The sequence below is a fragment of the Megascapheus bottae genome, chromosome 5 (assembly GCF_031878675.1).
Source record: "Megascapheus bottae isolate mThoBot1 chromosome 5, mThoBot2.hap1, whole genome shotgun sequence".
NCBI classification, from domain to species: Eukaryota; Metazoa; Chordata; class Mammalia; order Rodentia; family Geomyidae; genus Megascapheus; species Megascapheus bottae.
This window is the reverse complement of record NC_143513.1, coordinates 81,572,340-81,589,531: the sequence shown is the minus strand read 5'-3', so window position 1 is coordinate 81,589,531 and position 17,192 is coordinate 81,572,340. Positions and strand designations below refer to the sequence as shown.

General features: G+C 55.6%; 3 protein-coding genes across 5 annotated transcripts; 1 reads left to right on the top strand and 2 right to left on the bottom strand.

Annotated features, from left to right (window-relative positions):
* Positions 1 to 919: 919 nt before the first annotated feature.
* On the top strand, positions 920 to 3,596 carry Rarres2 (retinoic acid receptor responder 2). Of its 3 annotated transcripts, none has more exons than XM_090333485.1 (6): positions 920 to 1,015; positions 1,879 to 2,015; positions 2,166 to 2,270; positions 2,917 to 3,012; positions 3,220 to 3,338; positions 3,487 to 3,596. In XM_090333485.1, exons 1-5 carry the CDS (start codon positions 934 to 936, stop codon positions 3,325 to 3,327), a joined length of 528 nt encoding a protein of 175 aa, XP_090189611.1. In that variant the 5' UTR covers positions 920 to 933; the 3' UTR covers positions 3,328 to 3,338; positions 3,487 to 3,596. The 3 variants fall into 3 exon arrangements, with proteins under 3 accessions (XP_090189611.1, XP_090189613.1, XP_090189612.1); XM_090333486.1 differs by having other exon boundaries at positions 927 to 1,015; positions 1,815 to 2,015; XM_090333487.1 differs by lacking the exon at positions 2,166 to 2,270.
* A 180-nt stretch (positions 3,597 to 3,776) lies between these two features.
* Positions 3,777 to 15,278, bottom strand: Lrrc61 (leucine rich repeat containing 61). The gene is made up of 5 exons (XM_090333483.1): positions 15,053 to 15,278; positions 13,539 to 13,624; positions 13,241 to 13,442; positions 12,998 to 13,090; positions 3,777 to 4,944 (listed from the first exon to the last, which is right to left on the bottom strand). The coding sequence occupies exon 5, from the start codon at positions 4,792 to 4,794 to the stop codon at positions 4,015 to 4,017; it is 780 nt and encodes a 259-aa protein (XP_090189609.1). The 5' UTR covers positions 4,795 to 4,944; positions 12,998 to 13,090; positions 13,241 to 13,442; positions 13,539 to 13,624; positions 15,053 to 15,278; the 3' UTR covers positions 3,777 to 4,014.
* Positions 6,993 to 9,545, bottom strand: LOC150063783 (zinc finger BED domain-containing protein 6-like). Its single transcript, XM_090333482.1, has one exon. It carries the CDS (start codon positions 9,542 to 9,544, stop codon positions 8,009 to 8,011), a length of 1,536 nt encoding a protein of 511 aa, XP_090189608.1. The 5' UTR covers position 9,545; the 3' UTR covers positions 6,993 to 8,008.
* Positions 15,279 to 17,192: the final 1,914 nt, after the last annotated feature.

Below are 17,192 nucleotides of genomic sequence, written 5' to 3'. Positions count from 1 at the left end.
GGACGCAGGGAGGGCGTGAGCTTCAGGCAGCCCCAGTTCATGAGCGTTCCCAGTGGATATCCCGTGCTACCCTCAGCCTGTGGGTTATGATTCTTGCAGTTAAGAGTTCAGAGACCCCAGGAGCCTGGCTCAGGTGACTGGCTCAGGGCTGGATCTACACGAATGGAGTTGGGCTCAGTCTCACAGGTTGGCCTGTTTGCAGACGTGGAGCTGTGTTGGGACAGTTTTCCCCTACCGTCCCACTTGCCTTAGGAATTCCACCAGGCCGCATTCTGCCACCCGAGAAGGCTCCTGGGGTCCCAAATGAGACCCGGGGGTATCACTAGCAAGGGGGGACCCAAGGGGGCTGCTGGGAAGTGTAGCATGAATGACCCCAGACTGGCCGGCAGACACCTCTGTCAGCTCTAGGGGAGAAACCCTGCTTCTTAGCCTGCTTTAGGGTATGTACTTTAGGAGTAGGGGTGGGGGAGCGCCTCAAGATTTTCAGTGATTTGAATGGGTCTACTTCTGAAACAAATGTCCTGAAATGAACGTCTCAGTGATACTGGGATCCCTGTTTACTGGGGAAGACCCGAGGCAAGGTAGTCTCAATTAAGCACCTGGGCCAGATACAGGGATCCTGGGGCAAGAGCTCAGTCCATGAGCCCCCAGGGAAGAGGCTCAGGTGGCTGAGATAGGAATACTTGAGTTGTCAGTCAGAGGGAAGCTAGACCTACGGTCAGGGTGATCAGCCTGCACCAGTCAGGGCCAGGGTCACGGTCACCGTCACCGTCAGGGTCCAGGTCCGGGCTGGGCAGTGGGAGGTGGGTAGGATCCAGAAGGAAGTTGTAGGAGGACATGGCTTGGCCCAGTCCTGAGTGGGGAGGAGCTCAAATGCCTGGAGGGAACCCAGGAGGTGGGGCTTGGGGAGGTGGGGTTTGGGACTGTGGGGTTATGAGGTGCCGGGAAAAGGCGGACAGCCTCAACAAGGTTTGGAGAGCAGCAGGTTGGAGGAGAATCCTGAGGCACAGAGGAGGTGAGTGTGAGGGGGGAGCATCACCGGGTGGGGGCTAGACAGTGGAGGGGGCCGGGAGCTGGCCCGAAGGCCACATGAGGACTTGGTGGTTTCAGTTTTGTACTTGGGGCTCCCTGACCCCTAGACTACCTGTGCAGGCAGGGGTCTCTGTCCCTGAATCAAGGGACAGGGCTAACAGGGGTAGGAGGGGAGGAGACTCCAGAAGAGGCAATGGAGGGAGGATCTGCCCAAAGCTGGCAGAGACCCCTCCATTTCTGGAGATAGAGCTGAGCTAATGCCTGGCCCGGCCCGTGGGGGAGGGCCACTGGGTAATTCCCACCAGCCCAGGACTCTCACACTTGTTTACACTCTCCAAAAATACTCAGCTTCTACACTGTCTCCCTTGGTGCTCCCATCCAGCCTCTCCCTGACTTTTGGCAGAGTCTGAGATGAGGGAGGGGAATCTGGGAGCTGGGAGATTCCAGACTAGGGATGGGGGTTGGAGGCAAGGAGGGATTTGGCAGGGACAGGGAAGGGGGGGGCTGGGAAAGACTGGGCCAGAAAAAGAGGCTGAAGGGCAGCCACAGACAACAGGACTGCTTTCTGGGCTATGGGCAGGGAGTTCACCTAAAACCCTGCCTGTCTCAGTGAACAGCCCTGGGCAGGCTGGAAGGGGCCAGGAGGACACCCAGGGCTGTTCTCAGCAGGGCCATTTTCCTTGTTTCTCCACCTATGCCAAAGCACTGTGGGCATGGTCCCCAGAAGCCATGCTGGGATGGGGGTGGCCCAGGTAGCTGAGGACAACACACGCTCTCTGCAGGACAGAGTGACAGGCAAAACCATGTGGCAGCTGCTGATCCCACTGGTCCTGTGGCTGGGCACAGGACAGGCCCAGCTCTCTGAGATGCAGCTTTCGGAGACACAGCATAAGAGCCTGCAGGTGGCCATGGAGGAATTCCACAAGCACCCCCTTGTACAGTGGGCCTTTCAGAAGACCAGCATAAACAGCGTCATGGACATGGTGAGCGGCACGAGGAGGGCGGGGCCTCAGCTGGCCACCTCCAGGGCTGGGCTGTTTCAAAGTCGGGGGAGGGTGGAGCGGGGAGAGGGATGACAGCTAGGAATGTCGCATCCAGCCTGGCTACTGGCCTTTCTGCCTGTCTGTCCACAGCCCTTCCCTGCGGGCACCTTCGTGAAAATGGAATTTAACATCCAGCAGACAAACTGTCGCAAGAAGGACTGGAAGGAGTCCCACTGCAAAGTCCTGCCCAAGGGGGTGAGGAGGGGGCGTGGGCCGGAGCAGCCCTGAGGACTGGGTCCTCCCCATGAGAAGGTGCTCGGGCTGCATGCAGGGAGGCATGTTGTCTTCAGTGCGTCCTTCCCTGTCTGAGCTCCTCTCCTAGGCCACCGGTCACTCATGAAAGAAGTTCCTGGTATGGGGTTCACCCTGAATCCCCACCAGGCCATGGCTGATTCATTTAGAGTAAAGCTGCTGCTCTGGGGAGGGTTGAGCCCCAGGTTAGGGATGAAACCCCTTGGGTTCCAGTTTCTGTTCTGTGACCACCAGTTTCATGAGTTTTAGTTAGTATGGCAGTTCATACCTATAATCCCAACAACTGGGAGACTGAGGAAGATCACCAATGCCAGCAAGAGCTACACACACAGCAGTTCTGAGGAAGATCACCAATTCAATGCCAGCAAGAGCTACACACACGCACGTGCGCACACGCGCACACACACACACACACACAGCAGTTCTAGTCTGGAAACAATCCCCATTTGACTTTGAAAGTGGCCCAGCCCTAAGGTGGGATGTGCCTGAAGCCAGCTGGCCTATATGAACACTTGCCCAGCCCCCCAACAGCCAGCACACCTCCCTCACCCCTTTCCTCTGCTCTCTCCTGCCACACTGCCATGTCCAGAGGAAGCGCAAATGCCTGGCCTGCATCAAACTGGGTCCTGAGCATCACGTTCTGGGACGGATGGTCCACTGCCCTATTCAGTCGCAAGGGCATCAGGTCAGAAGGGGCAGAAAGGTTGGGGAGGACCCTAGAGGGATAGATAGAAGATGAGTCTGCAGGAGAGGCAGAGGAAGCTCGGTGGGAGGGGGAGAAGGTGAAGATGAGGCACGAAGGAGCACTCTGGATGTGACCCAGAGCATTTGGTAGAAGATACAGAGGTGAGCCCCCGCTCTGGGCACTGCCAAGAGCTGTTGATGCTGACAGGAGACCCAGAGGCACCACTGCAACAAGGTGGAACGGGCTGGTGAGGACTCCTACAGCATGTACCTCCCTGGACAATTTGCCTTCCTAAAGTCTGGGCCTTCCAAATGAGCCCCAAATTGGTAGGTGGCCTGGGGCAGGGCAGCCCCTGGGAAGCTGGACTTTTGCTGGCTGTGGGAGGCAGGGAAGGGTGGATCAAGAGTGGGCAAAAGCTACGACTGGACCAGAACAATCTCTCCCATGCAAATCTGGTTCTCTCTTCTCCACTAGAATTGTACCCCACTGAGGACAGCTGCATGCTGGACTGGATGGAAGGCCCTGCCCTCCCAGACTGAAGGTGCCAGCTTATTCTCGTCTAATAAACCTGCTGTCGGCACTTACCTACCTCCGTTGTGTTGTTCTTCTTTCTGTAGCTCAGCCTACTCAAGGCCAGCTGAAAGGGAGAGGGTGGTGTGAGGGGGTAGGGATGAGGGTGGCATGCAAGCCCCTTCCTGTTGGACCCCCAGAAGCAGCAATGGGGTGAATAGAGCCTCTGGGTTGACTTGAGTGACAGGCAGCAATGCAGATACACACAAAGCCATTTAATAAGAGCCACCGGGTAGCTGTGAATACAGGTTCAGGTGCATCTCTATGTACATGGGGGGGGCAGTGTTCTTGAGGCCCCCTCAAGGACAAAGGGGCTGTGCTTAGGACAGGGATAGACAGTCGAGTGCACAGGGCTGGCCTGGCACTAGAGAAGATCATGAAGACGAGTGCAGAGGCAGGTAAGTGCCAGACTTCCCTGGGCCTGGTGCGTACTCAGAAGACAAAGGAAGAGGTGGTGCCTGCAGGGCTGAGGGTCTGTTGGGCTCGAGCGAGGCAATCACCGGCCTGGCGGTCCAGCTCGAGGCACTCGTGCAGTGTGTCCTGGAACTGCCGGCAGGCCTCCTCCAGGATGGAGCTGCTCCGGGTGGGCCAGCTCTCCCAGTACCCAGGTTCCACCCAGGGCTGAGCCTCCAAGGATCTGGGGCCTGGGCTGGAGCTGGGGCACAGGGAGCTGTCCAGGTCTCGGCACAGCTGGTAAAACTCACTGCCACGCCCGCTCACGCGTTCCCCATCTATAGCCTTCAGGCCAGGTAGCATCTCTCGAACCACAGAATAGTAGGAGGGGCTGGTACACAGCGGGTTGCTGAGTCGTGTCAATGGGTCCTGGAGCCTCAGGTGCTGGAGGCCCTGGAGCCCGGCCAGACACTGCAGCTGTCCTGGTGTGGCCAGCAGGTTGCCTGCTACATTGAGACTCTGCAGGTTTTCGCAGGCGGCAAGTGGCTCCAGCCCCGTCAGCCGGTTGTTGGAGACATTGAGCACGGCCAGCTGGTGCAAGGAGGCCAGAGGACCCAGCTGAGAGAGGGCATTGCCCGATAAGTCCAGCCACTCCAGGGCCAGGCACTCCCCCAGGCAGCCCAGGTCCACCAGCCCTAAGTCTCGTAGCTTCAGCAACAGAATGGACTCCAAAGCAAACTCGCCCGTGCGTGACTTCAGCAGCTGGGGTGTGACGCGCAGCCCCTCGGCCTCTCCTGGTTTCTCACCAGGAGGCTCCATGATAAGGAGGTTGATAGGTGTCCAGGGGCCTGGCAGTGCCACCACAGGAACCTGGGGACCACTAGTGCTCAGATGGCTGCTCCTCCTTCAACTCCTCAGCCCAGGCCTGGGAGGCCTGTTTCTGATGCCCTGTCCTGAGGCTCAGGGACCCTAAGGAGAGACAAACAGTCAGGAAGGCCTCCCAGGGTATTTCTTGTGTCTCGTGCAATAGGACCCACTTTGTCCTGAGGCAACCATCACAGCCAGACAAGGCCTGAGCCTCCTTATTCTGACAGCAGACTAGGAGAAGAGATCACATGAACATGAGATTTAGGTCCTTCATAAGCAGTTCTGTCCACTTGTCCCATCTGGACCACGGGCAGAAATCTCATTATTTTCAGGGATACAGCCAGTTCCCATTCCACCCAGGCCCACCCCTGGCTACCCCACTCAGAGCTTTGGCTGTAGCAGGAGCTGGGCAGACAGCAGGAGGACAGAAGTGATTGTGCTGTACCAGACAGCACACTGCTGACTGCAACTATGACATCACTCTCCCGAGGCCAAGCAGGAGAGTCAAGGCAGCTGTGTGGGAGGCAGGGGACACTGATGCGATCCCGGACATGGAAGGGCACCAATGGCTGCAGGAGGCTCCTGAGCAGTGTCTGCTGGGACACAGGGGGAGGGGCACCGGTGATGCTGTCCACACAGCGTGGGTCAAGGTTCAAGCAGAGAGGAAAACAAGAGCAGACCTCTGCTCTAAGTGCAGCTTCCCAAACCTGCAGACTTTGGCCAGGTGGACGGGGAATCCCTGCAGAGATCCTCAGGGCCGTGGCTTCGGAGTATTGGTCCAGATCATTTTTTACTCCACCACTAAGGACAGTGGGCCCAGTGCAGTCCATCAGCCTGTTCTACCCACCTGGCAAGGAGTTGACCAGGCTAGAGATGGAGCTCACTATACACTCCCTATACATGCCGTCCTTGTCCTGTCCATCCCTCTCTGGCTCTCCTAGCCTGCCACACTCCAATGCATTATTTTACTTACACCTCCTATCTTTCAAAGGGATTGGCAGCACCTACTGAGTTGCACGGATATCCTCGATGCAAGCATGACCTGCTAGAGTGAGCAGGGGGATGAAGCCACTGTGAACCCAATCAGAACTGCAGGGACTAAGAGCCTCGGACCTAATCCAATGGAGCACAGAGTGGCACAGGAGGCCAGAATGAGGGCTCTAGCTAGGTGAGAAGCCCACTGGCAGACGTGATATGATAGAACAAGGCATGAGACCCCAAGGATAGGGGATGAGGATGTAGCATAGTGGCACAGCACCTGCCGAGCATTCACAAACACGAGTTTAATTCTTAGCACTGTGGGGCTGGGGGGAGGGAGTGAAGGTACAAGCATCTAGTTCCACAGCATTGGGCAGAGCTGTGTCACATTAGAATTAGGAGGCAAGATCTCTAGTCTCAAGAGACCCAGACACTGTCAGCAAGAGGTGGCCACTGGAGTAGGGCAGGATAATAAGGCCTCTTGAACTACCTGCAGGCCTTTCACCAGCAGGATCCACCAGCAAGAGTCTCATCATGAATGTGGTACAGAAGTCAAGGGCTGGACTCCTGCGGCTGCCCAAGTAAGCCTGGGAGGACACAAGAAAGGAGACAGAGAGGGAACCCTGGTGACTAAACTTAGCTACTGCTGGGTGCGATGGCATGCCTGTAATCCTAGCTACTCAGGAGGCTGAGATCTGAGGATCGTGGTTCAAAGCCAGCCTGAGCACAAAAACCGTGAAACTCTTTTTATCTCCAATAAACCACCAGAAAACTGGAAGTGGTGCTGTGGCTCAAGGGGTAGGGCAGCAGCTTTGAGCTGAATGGCTCAGGGACAGCACCCAGGCCCAGAGTTCAAGCCCCATGACCTACCCTCCCCGACCCCCCCCCCCCAAAAAAAAACCCTGATCTCAAGGCAACTTAAGGGATGTCAAATCCACAAAACTCTCTGCCCCCTTCTTGGCTCAGGGTTCTAGAAGGGAGTTGAGGACTGCAGCAGGAGGTTCAGATGCAGCCCCCTTCCCTGATAAACCTTACCTTCTATGGGGAGCTTGGAAGCATCTCCTCTTCCCACCCCACCTCCATCTACTTCCTTATCCTAGTGAAGCAGGGAACACCAAGCACTGAGCAGCGTTCAAATCACACCACTCTCATCATGGAACACATTCACAAACTGTTGTTTACAAACTGCCACTGTTTATTGTTCATCTAGAAAAGTCTGGCCACTAAATAATTCACAGGGTAGGATCTTGAGAAAGGACTAACATCAAAGCACTGACAGATTGTCCGAGTGACGGGATCAGCTTTGTCCTTCCTTGTATTTTCATTAATTTCCCAATTTCATAGGCCTCTATCTCCAACAGTGGACCTCCAAGGCTGCCACTTCAGGGAGAGGATGGCTTGTTAGGCTTCGAGCATGCACTTTGTACCTCCCAGACTGTAGCTGCCACTGTGCTCAGGGATCAGGCATTGGGCTATTCCCAACACCCTGGGCCCTGCTTTCCCTCCCGTCCAACCCCACTCCATCCCGGATCCCAGCATTCAGATTCAGGTCTTAAACAGTCCTACAGGAAATTCTGGGCTAGCCAAGAAGGGGTAGAGGTGGGAAGGTATGTGTGTGGGGGGGTAGGGGGTACATGTAATAGACCTAGTGATAAGTGTGGCATTTTAGCTTTTTGGGCTCACTAGGCAGTGTCATTCATCCGGGTTGCTCCTGGCCACACTAGGATTCCCAGACCTTGTGTGCACACATCCCCCCTGAGATGCTACCAGACTCAGGATTTCTACAGACTTTCATGTATGCCCTTGAGGGCAAAGTTAACACCCCTTCAACAGCCTGCCTTCTCTCTTCCTGGCTACATTTTGCCATGTATGTCCACACAAGAAAGCAGTATTCAAGGCCCTGAATGCCTATAATATTCCAACATAGCACTGTGGCATATAAAACTACATGCTGGAACCCACTGCATGCTGATAGATACAATTATATCTATGGGAGGGAATGGAAAATGACTTCAATTCAAAAATGAGTGCAGTAATCTATCAAGAATCACTCTCACTGAACTGGGGGCCAACTAATGAGGACACAGCCCTCTGCTCCTCAGATTCTGAGGGCAGCAGACTGGGTGCTCCTGCAAACTCTGAGGTATTTACGTGCATGTCTGAGTGCCCAGGAGGTCATGCTGATAGGCTACAGGGTCTGCTCCCTCTCAGGAAGGCCAGGACTGGAGGTGAGGGGTGGTGGAGTGTAGTGGGGGAAGCTCTCCAAGTTGGTCTTCAGAAAGAGGAGGTGCTCAACAGTCTCTACCTTGAGAGGAGGGTTTGATTCTGTGATTGTGGGGCTGTTCAGGGAGGCCAGAACCCTTTTAGAGAAGGTCCCAGTGGGTGGGCAGGACAGGTAGATGGTAGCCAGGTGGGCCAGGGCTGGCCAGGTCTCACGCTTCTTTTCCCAGTAAGCCAGCGGGTCCTCCTGGGCCCCGATGGTTTCGTTCTCCCGCAGGTACTTTCTGACGATGACACTAGCCAGGTGGTTCTCAGTGGAGAGGGAGGCCCCGTTCCTTTCAGAAGCTAACAACCCCACACTTTCCAGCCGCTCCAGCAGATTCTTCTCCCGCTGCACCAGTAGGAAAGAGCTTGAATCACCAACTCCCTGCACGGGCTCTCTTTGGCCTCTCCCTTTTGCCCCAAGGCTCCTGGATATCCTGCTCACACCCCTGGGACTTTTCAGTCTGCTGAAGGCTTGCCCGCCTTCAGATACCATAATCTCCTTCACCTTGTACACCAGGACTTGCTTCCAGTGGTCGATGTCAGCCCCCATGGGTAGAATGGCCTCCACCTTGCCCTTGAAGCGGGGATCCAACAAGGTGGCCAGCACAAACTCCTCACGATGGAAGAGCTCGTTGAGCTGACAGTCTGTGGAGAGTTGCAGGGACAGGCCCTCCGCTAGTCTCAAGGCCACAGCCACCTCCCCGCCACTCTGCTCTGTGAAGTGTCTGTGAACCTGTTCCAGGAAGATGTGGAGATAGCGCAGCTGGGGCAGCACCTGGCTTAAGGAAGCCTGTGCTGTGCTGGCCTCACGTAACACCATCTGGAAGGGCTGCAGGAGTTTAACAAGGCTGTCTGTCAGGCTCCAAAACATAGTAGACAGGGGGGTGCTGGCTTTGCCTGACTGCTGCTTCTCTGCATATGCCTGCAGGGCCTGCTTCTGCTCTGTGATCCATTCCATCAAGTGGTATGCGGAGACCCAGTGGTCTGAGAGCTCCTCAAAAGGCAGCTGCGATGGGAGGCCAAGCTGCGCCTGGATCTGGCCAAGGAGATGCCGAGCCTCTGGGGAGCCTTGGAAATGGCTGAAGATGGCCCTCGCTGTGCTCAGGATGATCTGGATACTATTATGGTGACCCAGAAAGCTGTTCACCAGGGAGTCAAGGCAGTGGGCGAAACAAGGTATGTGGATATAGCCCTCAGTCCTCACCATCTGCTCCAGGCTGGGCCAGCCACCAGCCACCAGAAAACCAGCCTTCAGGGAGCCTCTGTCAAGCCACAGGCTGATCTGCTCCAGCAGCTCCCGCTGTTGGTCCTCGCTCACTCGCTCCGCAGGCAGGCCTCGGACCCACAGCACAGCTTGCTTCCTCATGCCCTCTGATGTTACGGGTCTGCCGGGTGACCAGGTCGACACCCAGTGGGCAGAGATGGCCACATAGGTGACCGCTGAATCCTGGGCTGACATGAAGAAGGAGAAGTGGACATGGCCACCTTCAGCCCACTGCATCTCCTGAAGCACCTGCTCTCCCATGGCTTCATGAAGCAGAGGTAAGGCCTTGTCGGAGAAAAAGCCTGGAGAAGGGAGGCGGTAGCAAGGGTCCACCTGTGCCAGGAACCTCTTGAAGGGCTGGGAGGAAACAAAGGAGAGCGGCAGGGCTAAGCTACAGAGCAGCTCCGTGATACTGTGGTTCCAGGCTGGTGTGCAGGGCTGACTGGCAGCATGGGAGCCACCCTGGCTGTCTCTGACTGCTTCAAAGGAAGCAGGGAGGGATGGCAGGGCTGAGAGTGAGAACAGCTGCTCAGGATCACTCTGAGGGGCTTCCTTGTTACTGTCCTCGGAAGAGGCAATGTCTACATGCTTCTTTGCAAACAGGGAGGTCCCAGTGGGCATCAGCTGTGCCTGCTCTGCCCCTCTTGCCCATGTGCCTTGCTTCCTTTCCCACTCCAGTCCATGCTTACTGGCCAAGTGGTGGACAAGGCCTGAGACTCGGGACCACCCCGTGGTTTTGCCCTGTCTAACGCCAGTGTGACACAGGATGCAGAGGATACGGCAGGCTTTCTTCAGATCAACGATGAAGAACTGTCTGATGTCCAGGTTGGGTTTGGAATCCAGGGTGTGCAGAGGGCCTAAGGAGTGTGGGGTAGAATCTAAGCCCTGGCCCCCTGATTTTACAGCTCTGACGTGCTTCTCCAAGCGGGCAGACTCCTGGTGGCTCAGCTGGGACCCTACCTTCTCCCTCCTGCTAGGAAGCAAGTGCTTTTTCTTCAACTTCTTGAGGTGCTGTAGGTTTGAGACTAGATGGTTCCTGAGGGTGTCAGCTTGCCTCATCTCCTCTTGCTCCCTGGATTGGCTCACCTCTAATCTGTCCAATCTGTCCCTTCCAACCACCTGGGGAGCCTGGGGAACGGGCTGGCCCTGAGCTGATGCAGGGACACAGCCAATAGTGATCTTTCCTGCCTTCTCTCCTTCTCTCCATCTACATGCCTTGAGCCTGGATGCTGTTCCCCTCGCAGGCTGAACAGGGTGTTCCTGCCTAGGCACCTGTTTGTGGCCATGGGTCCCAGAGTCTCCTTTCAGCTTACTCTGCCCAGGGTTGTTTGGACACTTTGCATGGGAGGTGACAAGGTAAAAATCAGGCCTGTTCAGAGAGTGGGATTTTCTTTTCCTACTTTGGGCAGGTGAGTCAAGGGCACTTTTTGCCTGTTTCTCCAAGGAAATTTGGTTCAGGTCAGGCAAAGAGACAAATGTCTCCCTAGGTAGGGGGTAGGGGTTGCTTCTCTGCAGGGTTAAGTCCTTTTCATGCTTCTTTTGAGAGCCAAAGGGTCTAATTTTCTTCCTGTGGCAAACATCAGCCTTTTCCTCTAGGTCCACAAACTCAAGCTTGACCCCAATGTCTGGCAGACCCTCCCCAGCTGCCTGACCAAGCCGACAAAGAGTGTTGGTAGCTTTGGTGTTGCTGTCAGAATAGGGACAAGCTGGGGTGGTATCTGGGCTCTTGGGTCTAGTCCCAGGGGAGCTGGCATGCATACAGAGCTCTTGCCCAATTGATTCTGAGGGTGGCTGTTTCTTGGGAGTCTTTTTGACTTTTTCCATTCCCAACATGCTTGGAAACCTGGGGAAATGAGAAGATGGACCTGGGCTGCAAAGGCAAGATAAAAAGAGTGGCTTAAAAGTCACTTACTCTGGAACCCTAAGGGGAAAGGCCGGTCAGGAGAACAGGGGGAGAAACCCTAAGGTGGAACAAGGTGTTGAGAGATCAGCCTCAGGAAAAAAGTCCCCAGGCCCCCAAATCCTCCAGCGTCCTTACAGCCCTCAGTCACACTTCTACACACTAGTGGTTTCTGGGTCGTTCTTCACTATACTGTGTGATTTCTGACCTTCTTTCAGTGTCAGAGAATATAAGAGGCACTCGATTTTTCCTATGTCTCATGGACATAAAAGAGGCCAATGCCCTGTGTTCACTCGCTCACAATAAGCAGCCAGGCTGAGAGCACAAAGGACCCCCATTCAGGAGGTAGCCCTCCTAATGTGAGAAGCCTCAGAAGTTTCTGGGGGAGCAGTCAGCTTTTCTGGTGTGGGTGCTGGCCAGGACAGGGAAGTGTTCCCAGTCTCCACATCCTGGGCACCAGGAAGGCATCATACACATGGCTTGGTATTGGTAAATAAAGCAGCCTGTGCTATACTAAAACAGAAGTTTTGCTCATCCCTTCTGAAATGCTCTGGATAAAAGCCAGTCTCCTGTGAACAACCTTGTTTTGGGACAGCTCCCCAACACCCATAACTTCAAGTCTCTTTTATGTTCCTTCCTCTGTCACAGCCTTCACTCTTATTCCCTTCTCAACTCACTCCTTGGCTAGGCCTTGGTAGCTCATACCTGCAATCTTAACCAATCAGAAGGCTCGGATCTGAAGATCACAGCTCAAAGTCAACTTGGGCAGAAAAAAAAAATCACTCTTATTTCTACTAATCACCAAAAGCTGAAGTAGAGCTGTGGCAAAAGTGGTAAAATGCTAGCTAGCCCTGAGGACAAAAAGCTAAGGGACAGTGCCCAGGCCCTAAGTTCAAGCTCTAGTACCAGAACAAAACAACAACAACGAAATCTTACTTGGACCAGGAATGTGGTCTAGTGGTAGAGTGCTTTCCTAGCATGCATGAAGCCCTGGTTCGATTCCTCAGTACCACATATATAGAAAAATCTGGAAGTAGCACCTTGGCTCAAGTGGCAGAGTGCTAGCCTTGAGCAAGAAGTGTCCAAGGACAGTGCCAAGGCACCCAGTTCAAATCCTAGGACTGAGAAAACGGAGGCGGGGGCGGGGGGAACCCTTATTCTTCTGTGACTCTTATACAGGCCTATAATGCCCTCCTTGCCACTAATTCAAATGGGCTTCTCTTCAACATCCTTAGAAACTCCAGGTTGCTTTCCTGCTTTTGAACATTCCTTCCCTCAGCCCTAGGTCATACTTTCTTGGTTTGCTTTTTCTATGTACATGGTACTGAGGAATCGAACTCAGATCTTCATGCATGCTAGGTGAGCACTCTACCACTAGGCCACACTCCTGTAGCTCAAACTCAAGGCCTGTGCTCTTGTTCAGCTTACTTATACATGGTTGGCACTCTACAACCTGAGCCACATAAACATTAAAGATCCTAAGATGACAGTGTTGCTTCTAACTAACTAAGCTAACTGAGGTGGCTCTGAGACTGCTGGGAAGAAGCTCTTCCCAATCACAAGAATCTCAGGGTTAAGAGGTAGCAGTTTGGAATCTAATAGCTCAGAACTCACTCAGCCACCAAGACATCAAATGAATGACATGTTGTCACATGAGGTGACACAGAAGAAGAACTGGAGAAAGCAGAATCAGATGTAAGACTTAAAAAGAGAACTGCTCCCAGATGTTAGACCTGGCGGAAACTTACCTCAGCTCTTATTTCAAGACTGAAGCAACTGCAAGCCAACTTTCAGTCCAAGCTTCCAGGAGCAGAGGCCTCCAGGTACTCCAGGCTGTATCACTAACAATGAAGACACAGGACAAGAAATTAAAGACTGACCATGGTACAGAACATGGCATAAACAGTAATGCAGAAAAGGGAAAAACCTGTCTGTGGGAGCTTCAGCCTGAGCATACCCCAGAACCTTTATCTGAAGATATACCCGCTTACCTTAGGCACCAATCCTGTGGTGTTTCTCAATTACCTAACCCCAACAGGGCTCTAAATTCTGCAGACACTCCAGATGCCTTCAGTTGTTTAATACGGATTCATAAAACATCTTCTCAAGTCCAGTGCTCTACAAATTTAGGAGACAACTGTCTGTCTGGCTGGTACTTTTTGCCTAGCGAGCCAAGACTATGGGCTCAATCTTCTGCACAAAGGAGAAAAAAACAACAACTTGGAATTGAGGAATAAGCACAGAAAGGCTTCCCATAGGAGGCCTCACTTGACTTAAGGAGTTGTCTACCTTGCCTCAGGATACTTCTTGACAGCCCCGTTGGGTAGATCTTGCTCCAGTGGAGCACATCAGGACAACCTCAAATCGAGATGAATCTAACAAGGATATCCAAAAAAGAAAATCACCAACAAGTATTCTGATGTAACATATCACCACAGGTAACACAGGAGTGCAAGCACAAGCTAGTATGTAAGTCTTTCTAGGCCAAGGAGCCTTGGTGAGGAGCCTGCAGTGGTCATATGAGCAGCAGACTGGAAAGCAACTCCAGAGAAAGTGGCTAGAAGAATCACTTGGAAGGAAGCAGGAGGTAAAGGAGGACTGGAGCAGACCAAGATGGTGGCAGAGGCCACTGAAAAGCCAACCAGGGATACAATATAGTTAATTGGAATGTGGAAGAAGGGTAGAATGCAATTCCCTAGTGATCCTATTATACCTCAGAGGTCTATCTGGCCATACTGATCTTGAGGTTCTTAAGGAACAAGTCTTCAAGCATGTTTCTACAGAAAATAAACAGAGGCACCAGAAGTAGAGGACAGCTACACAGGAAATGCTTGCGAATATGAGAGAACAGATGATAAGCAAAGGTCAAAGGTGACATAGAAGCAAAGGGAAGAAACACAGAAAAACTAAAGAAGAAACTAATTTTCCTTGGGAAGCCAAGGCTAAAGAAACCAAGGGAAGAGAATTTTCAGAAGACTGGTCAACAAAGATAGTGGTGACTTCAGATGATGGCAGCTGGGCAGTATAGTGACAAGTGAGGGAGGGATTGAAAATTCCTCTAGACACCGAAACTATAGATGTGCAAGTCCCTTCTGTATAAACCAGTTAGGTCATGAGTGTAATATCTAATATCTATATTTCTGTATTATTTAGTACATGTAAATGTTTGTGAATTATTACATTACAGTGCTGAGAAAATAATAACAAGGAAAAAAAGTCTGTACAAGTTCGATTCAGTCCCTTGTCCTCTGAAAATGTGATATGATTCTTCTGATGACAGTCTCTGGTGGAGAGAGGGGAAGAAAAGCTTGGACGCGTCTCTAAACCGATCAGGTGTGTGCCACAGGAAGAGAGGTAGGTGAGGCAAAAGTCTGGGGACACTGGGGAAGAAACCTTACATTTTTCTTTCTTTTTTTTGGCGCCAGTCCTAGGGCATGAACTCAGGGCCTGTGCACTGACACTTTTTGCTCAAGGCTAGGGCTCTGCCTCTTGAGTCACAGCGCCACTTCAGGCTTTTTCTGTGGATGTGGCACCAAGGACTTGAACCAGGGCTTCGTGCCTGCTGGGTGAGCACCACTAGACTATGCTTCTGGCCCCCTCAAGCTTCTTATTTATTTTTTCCTCTCCAGGCTAGCGCTCTACCACTGGAGCCACAGCACCACCTTCTGGCCTGTTCTGTGTACAGGATACCCAGGACTGGAACCAGGGCTTCCTGCATGCTGGGCAGGCACTCTACCCCTCGGCCCCACTCTTGGGGCTTTTATTTATTTTTTTTGCTCATTCGTTGAGGATAACTCACAGACCTTCCTGCCCGCTGGCCTGGAGCCGTGATCCTCGGGTCTCACTCGTGGGTGTCTAGATGCACAGGCGGGGCCACAGGCGCCGGCTTTGTTTTATTTTTTCTTTCTCACGGAGGAGGATGGGCTTGAAAGCAGGCACCTCCTTCCCCTGGGCTGGAGAGGACACTGAGGCAGGCAGTCCCCGCGCACGCTCGGCAGGAACGCGGCCGTCCTCCCCGGTGCTCCCGCCGGGCCCGGCCCCGCTCGGTCGACGCGCCCCTCACCGCGGGCTGCCGGCCCAATCCCGGCTCTTGGCGGGGACGAAGCGGCGCCCCGGCCCCGCGCCGCGAGCTCCGGTCCCGGCTCGGCCCTGGACGGCCGCGCCCGCGCGCCCCGGGCCTCCGCCGAGCGCCGACGGCAGCGCCCCCGGGGCCGCGTCGGGCCGCGTCGGTACCGGCTCACTCCGAGCTCCCGGCGCGCGGGGAGGGAGGACGCGGGCCGGCCCGGGGCACTCCGCCTCCCAGGGGCTCCGGCCGGCCGGCGAGCAGCGCAACGCCTGGCTTACCTGAGGCCGCGTGGTGAGCCGAGCACCCGCCGAGCCGCGCACGAAACCCGGCGGGCCCGAGCGAGCAACGCCCGGCGTCCCGCAGCCCGCCGCGCGCGCCCCGCGCTCACCGCCCGCCGCGGCCGCCCGGGCCCCTCAGGACGCGCCGACCGGCGGGCAGCGGGGGCCGCTGAGGCGCGCCGTCCGTGGCGCGGGTCTCCGCGGGTTGGTACGCTCCTCCGGACGCCGGCGGCCTCGCGCACGCCCCCCCCGTTCCCCGGCGTTGGTACGTTCCTCCGGACGCCGGCGGCCTCGCGCACGCCCCCCCCCGTCCCCCGGGGTTGGTACGCTCCTCCGGACGCCGGCGGCCTCGCGCACGCCCCCCCCCGTCCCCCGGGGTTGGTACGTTCCTCCGGACGCCGGCGGCCTCGCGCACGCCCCCCCCCGTCCCCCGGGGTTGGTACGCTCCTCCGGACGCCGGCGGCCTCGCGCACGCCCCCCCCCCGTCCCCCGGGGTTGGTACGCTCCTCCGGACGCCGGCGGCCTCGCGCACGCCCCCCCCCGTCCCCCGGGATTGGTACGTTCCTCCGGACGCCGGCGGCCTCGCGCACTCCCCGCCCCCCCCCGTTCCCCGGGGTTGGTTCGTTCCTCCGGACGCCGGCGGCCTCCGCGCAGGCGCAGACGGCGCGTGCGGAGTGGGCGGGGCCAAGGCCCTCCCGCCGGAAGTCGCGGGCGCGCGGCGGCGGCCTGACTTGTTCTTGTGTGCGCGGAGCCTGGCGCTTGGGCTCGGCATCTGGGCTTGAGGAGCCTAAGTTAATTCTGAAGTTCCACCAACTTCAGTAAAAAGTTAATTTTAAGCAGGCCTCGCCACAAGGTCACTCTGACCTCGTTCTAAACCAGCAGGGAGAGCAGCTTCAAGGGTGATTGCCCACTGACTCACGGGTGAGGCTTCCCAGGGCAGAGAGGGTCCCCCAGATGGTGTTTGTCCAGGGCAGAGAGGGTCCCCCAGATGGTGGTTGTCCAGGGCAGAGAGGGTCCCCCAGATGGTGTTTGTCCAGGGCAGAGAGGGTCCCCCAGATGGTGTTTGCCCAGGGCAGGATGCCCCAGATGAGGCTTGCCCAGGGTGGAGAGTCCCCCAGATGGTGTTTGCCCAGGGCAGGATGCCCCAGGTGAGGCTTGCCCAGGGCAGAGAGGGTCCCCCAGATGGTGTTTGTCCAGGGCAGAGAGGGTCCCCCAGATGGTGTTTGCCCAGGGCAGGATGCCCCAGGTGAGGCTTGCCCAGGGTGGAGGGTCCCTCAGATGGTGTTTGCCCAGGGTAGGATGCCCCAGATGAGGCTTGCCCAGGGTGGAGGGTCCCCCAGATGGTGTTTGCCCAGGGCAGGATGCCCCAGGTGAGGCTTGCCCAGGGTGGAGGGTCCCTCAGATGGTGTTTGTCCAGGGTAGGATGCCCCAGATGAGGCTTGCCCAGGGTGGAGGGTCCCCCAGATGGTGTTTGCCCAGGGCAGGATGCCCCAGATGAGGCTTGCCCAGGGTGGAGGGTCCCTCAGATGGTGTTTGTCCAGGGTAGGATGCCCCAGATGAGGCTTGCCCAGGGTGGAGGGTCCCTCAGATGGTGTTTGC

Coding starts and splice junctions, on each gene's coding strand:
- LOC150063783 (XM_090333482.1), bottom strand. CDS start 9,544: ATGTCAGCCCAGGATTCAGCGGTCACCTATGTGGCCATCTCTGCCCAC.
- Rarres2 (XM_090333485.1), top strand. CDS start 934: ATGAGGTGCCGGGAAAAGGCGGACAGCCTCAACAAGGTTTGGAGAGCA. Junction 2,016..2,165: donor TAAACAGCGTCATGGACATG/GTGAGCGGCACG, acceptor GTCTGTCCACAG/CCCTTCCCTGCGGGCACCTT. Junction 2,271..2,916: donor GCAAAGTCCTGCCCAAGGGG/GTGAGGAGGGGG, acceptor TGCCATGTCCAG/AGGAAGCGCAAATGCCTGGC.
- Lrrc61 (XM_090333483.1), bottom strand. CDS start 4,794: ATGGAGCCTCCTGGTGAGAAACCAGGAGAGGCCGAGGGGCTGCGCGTC.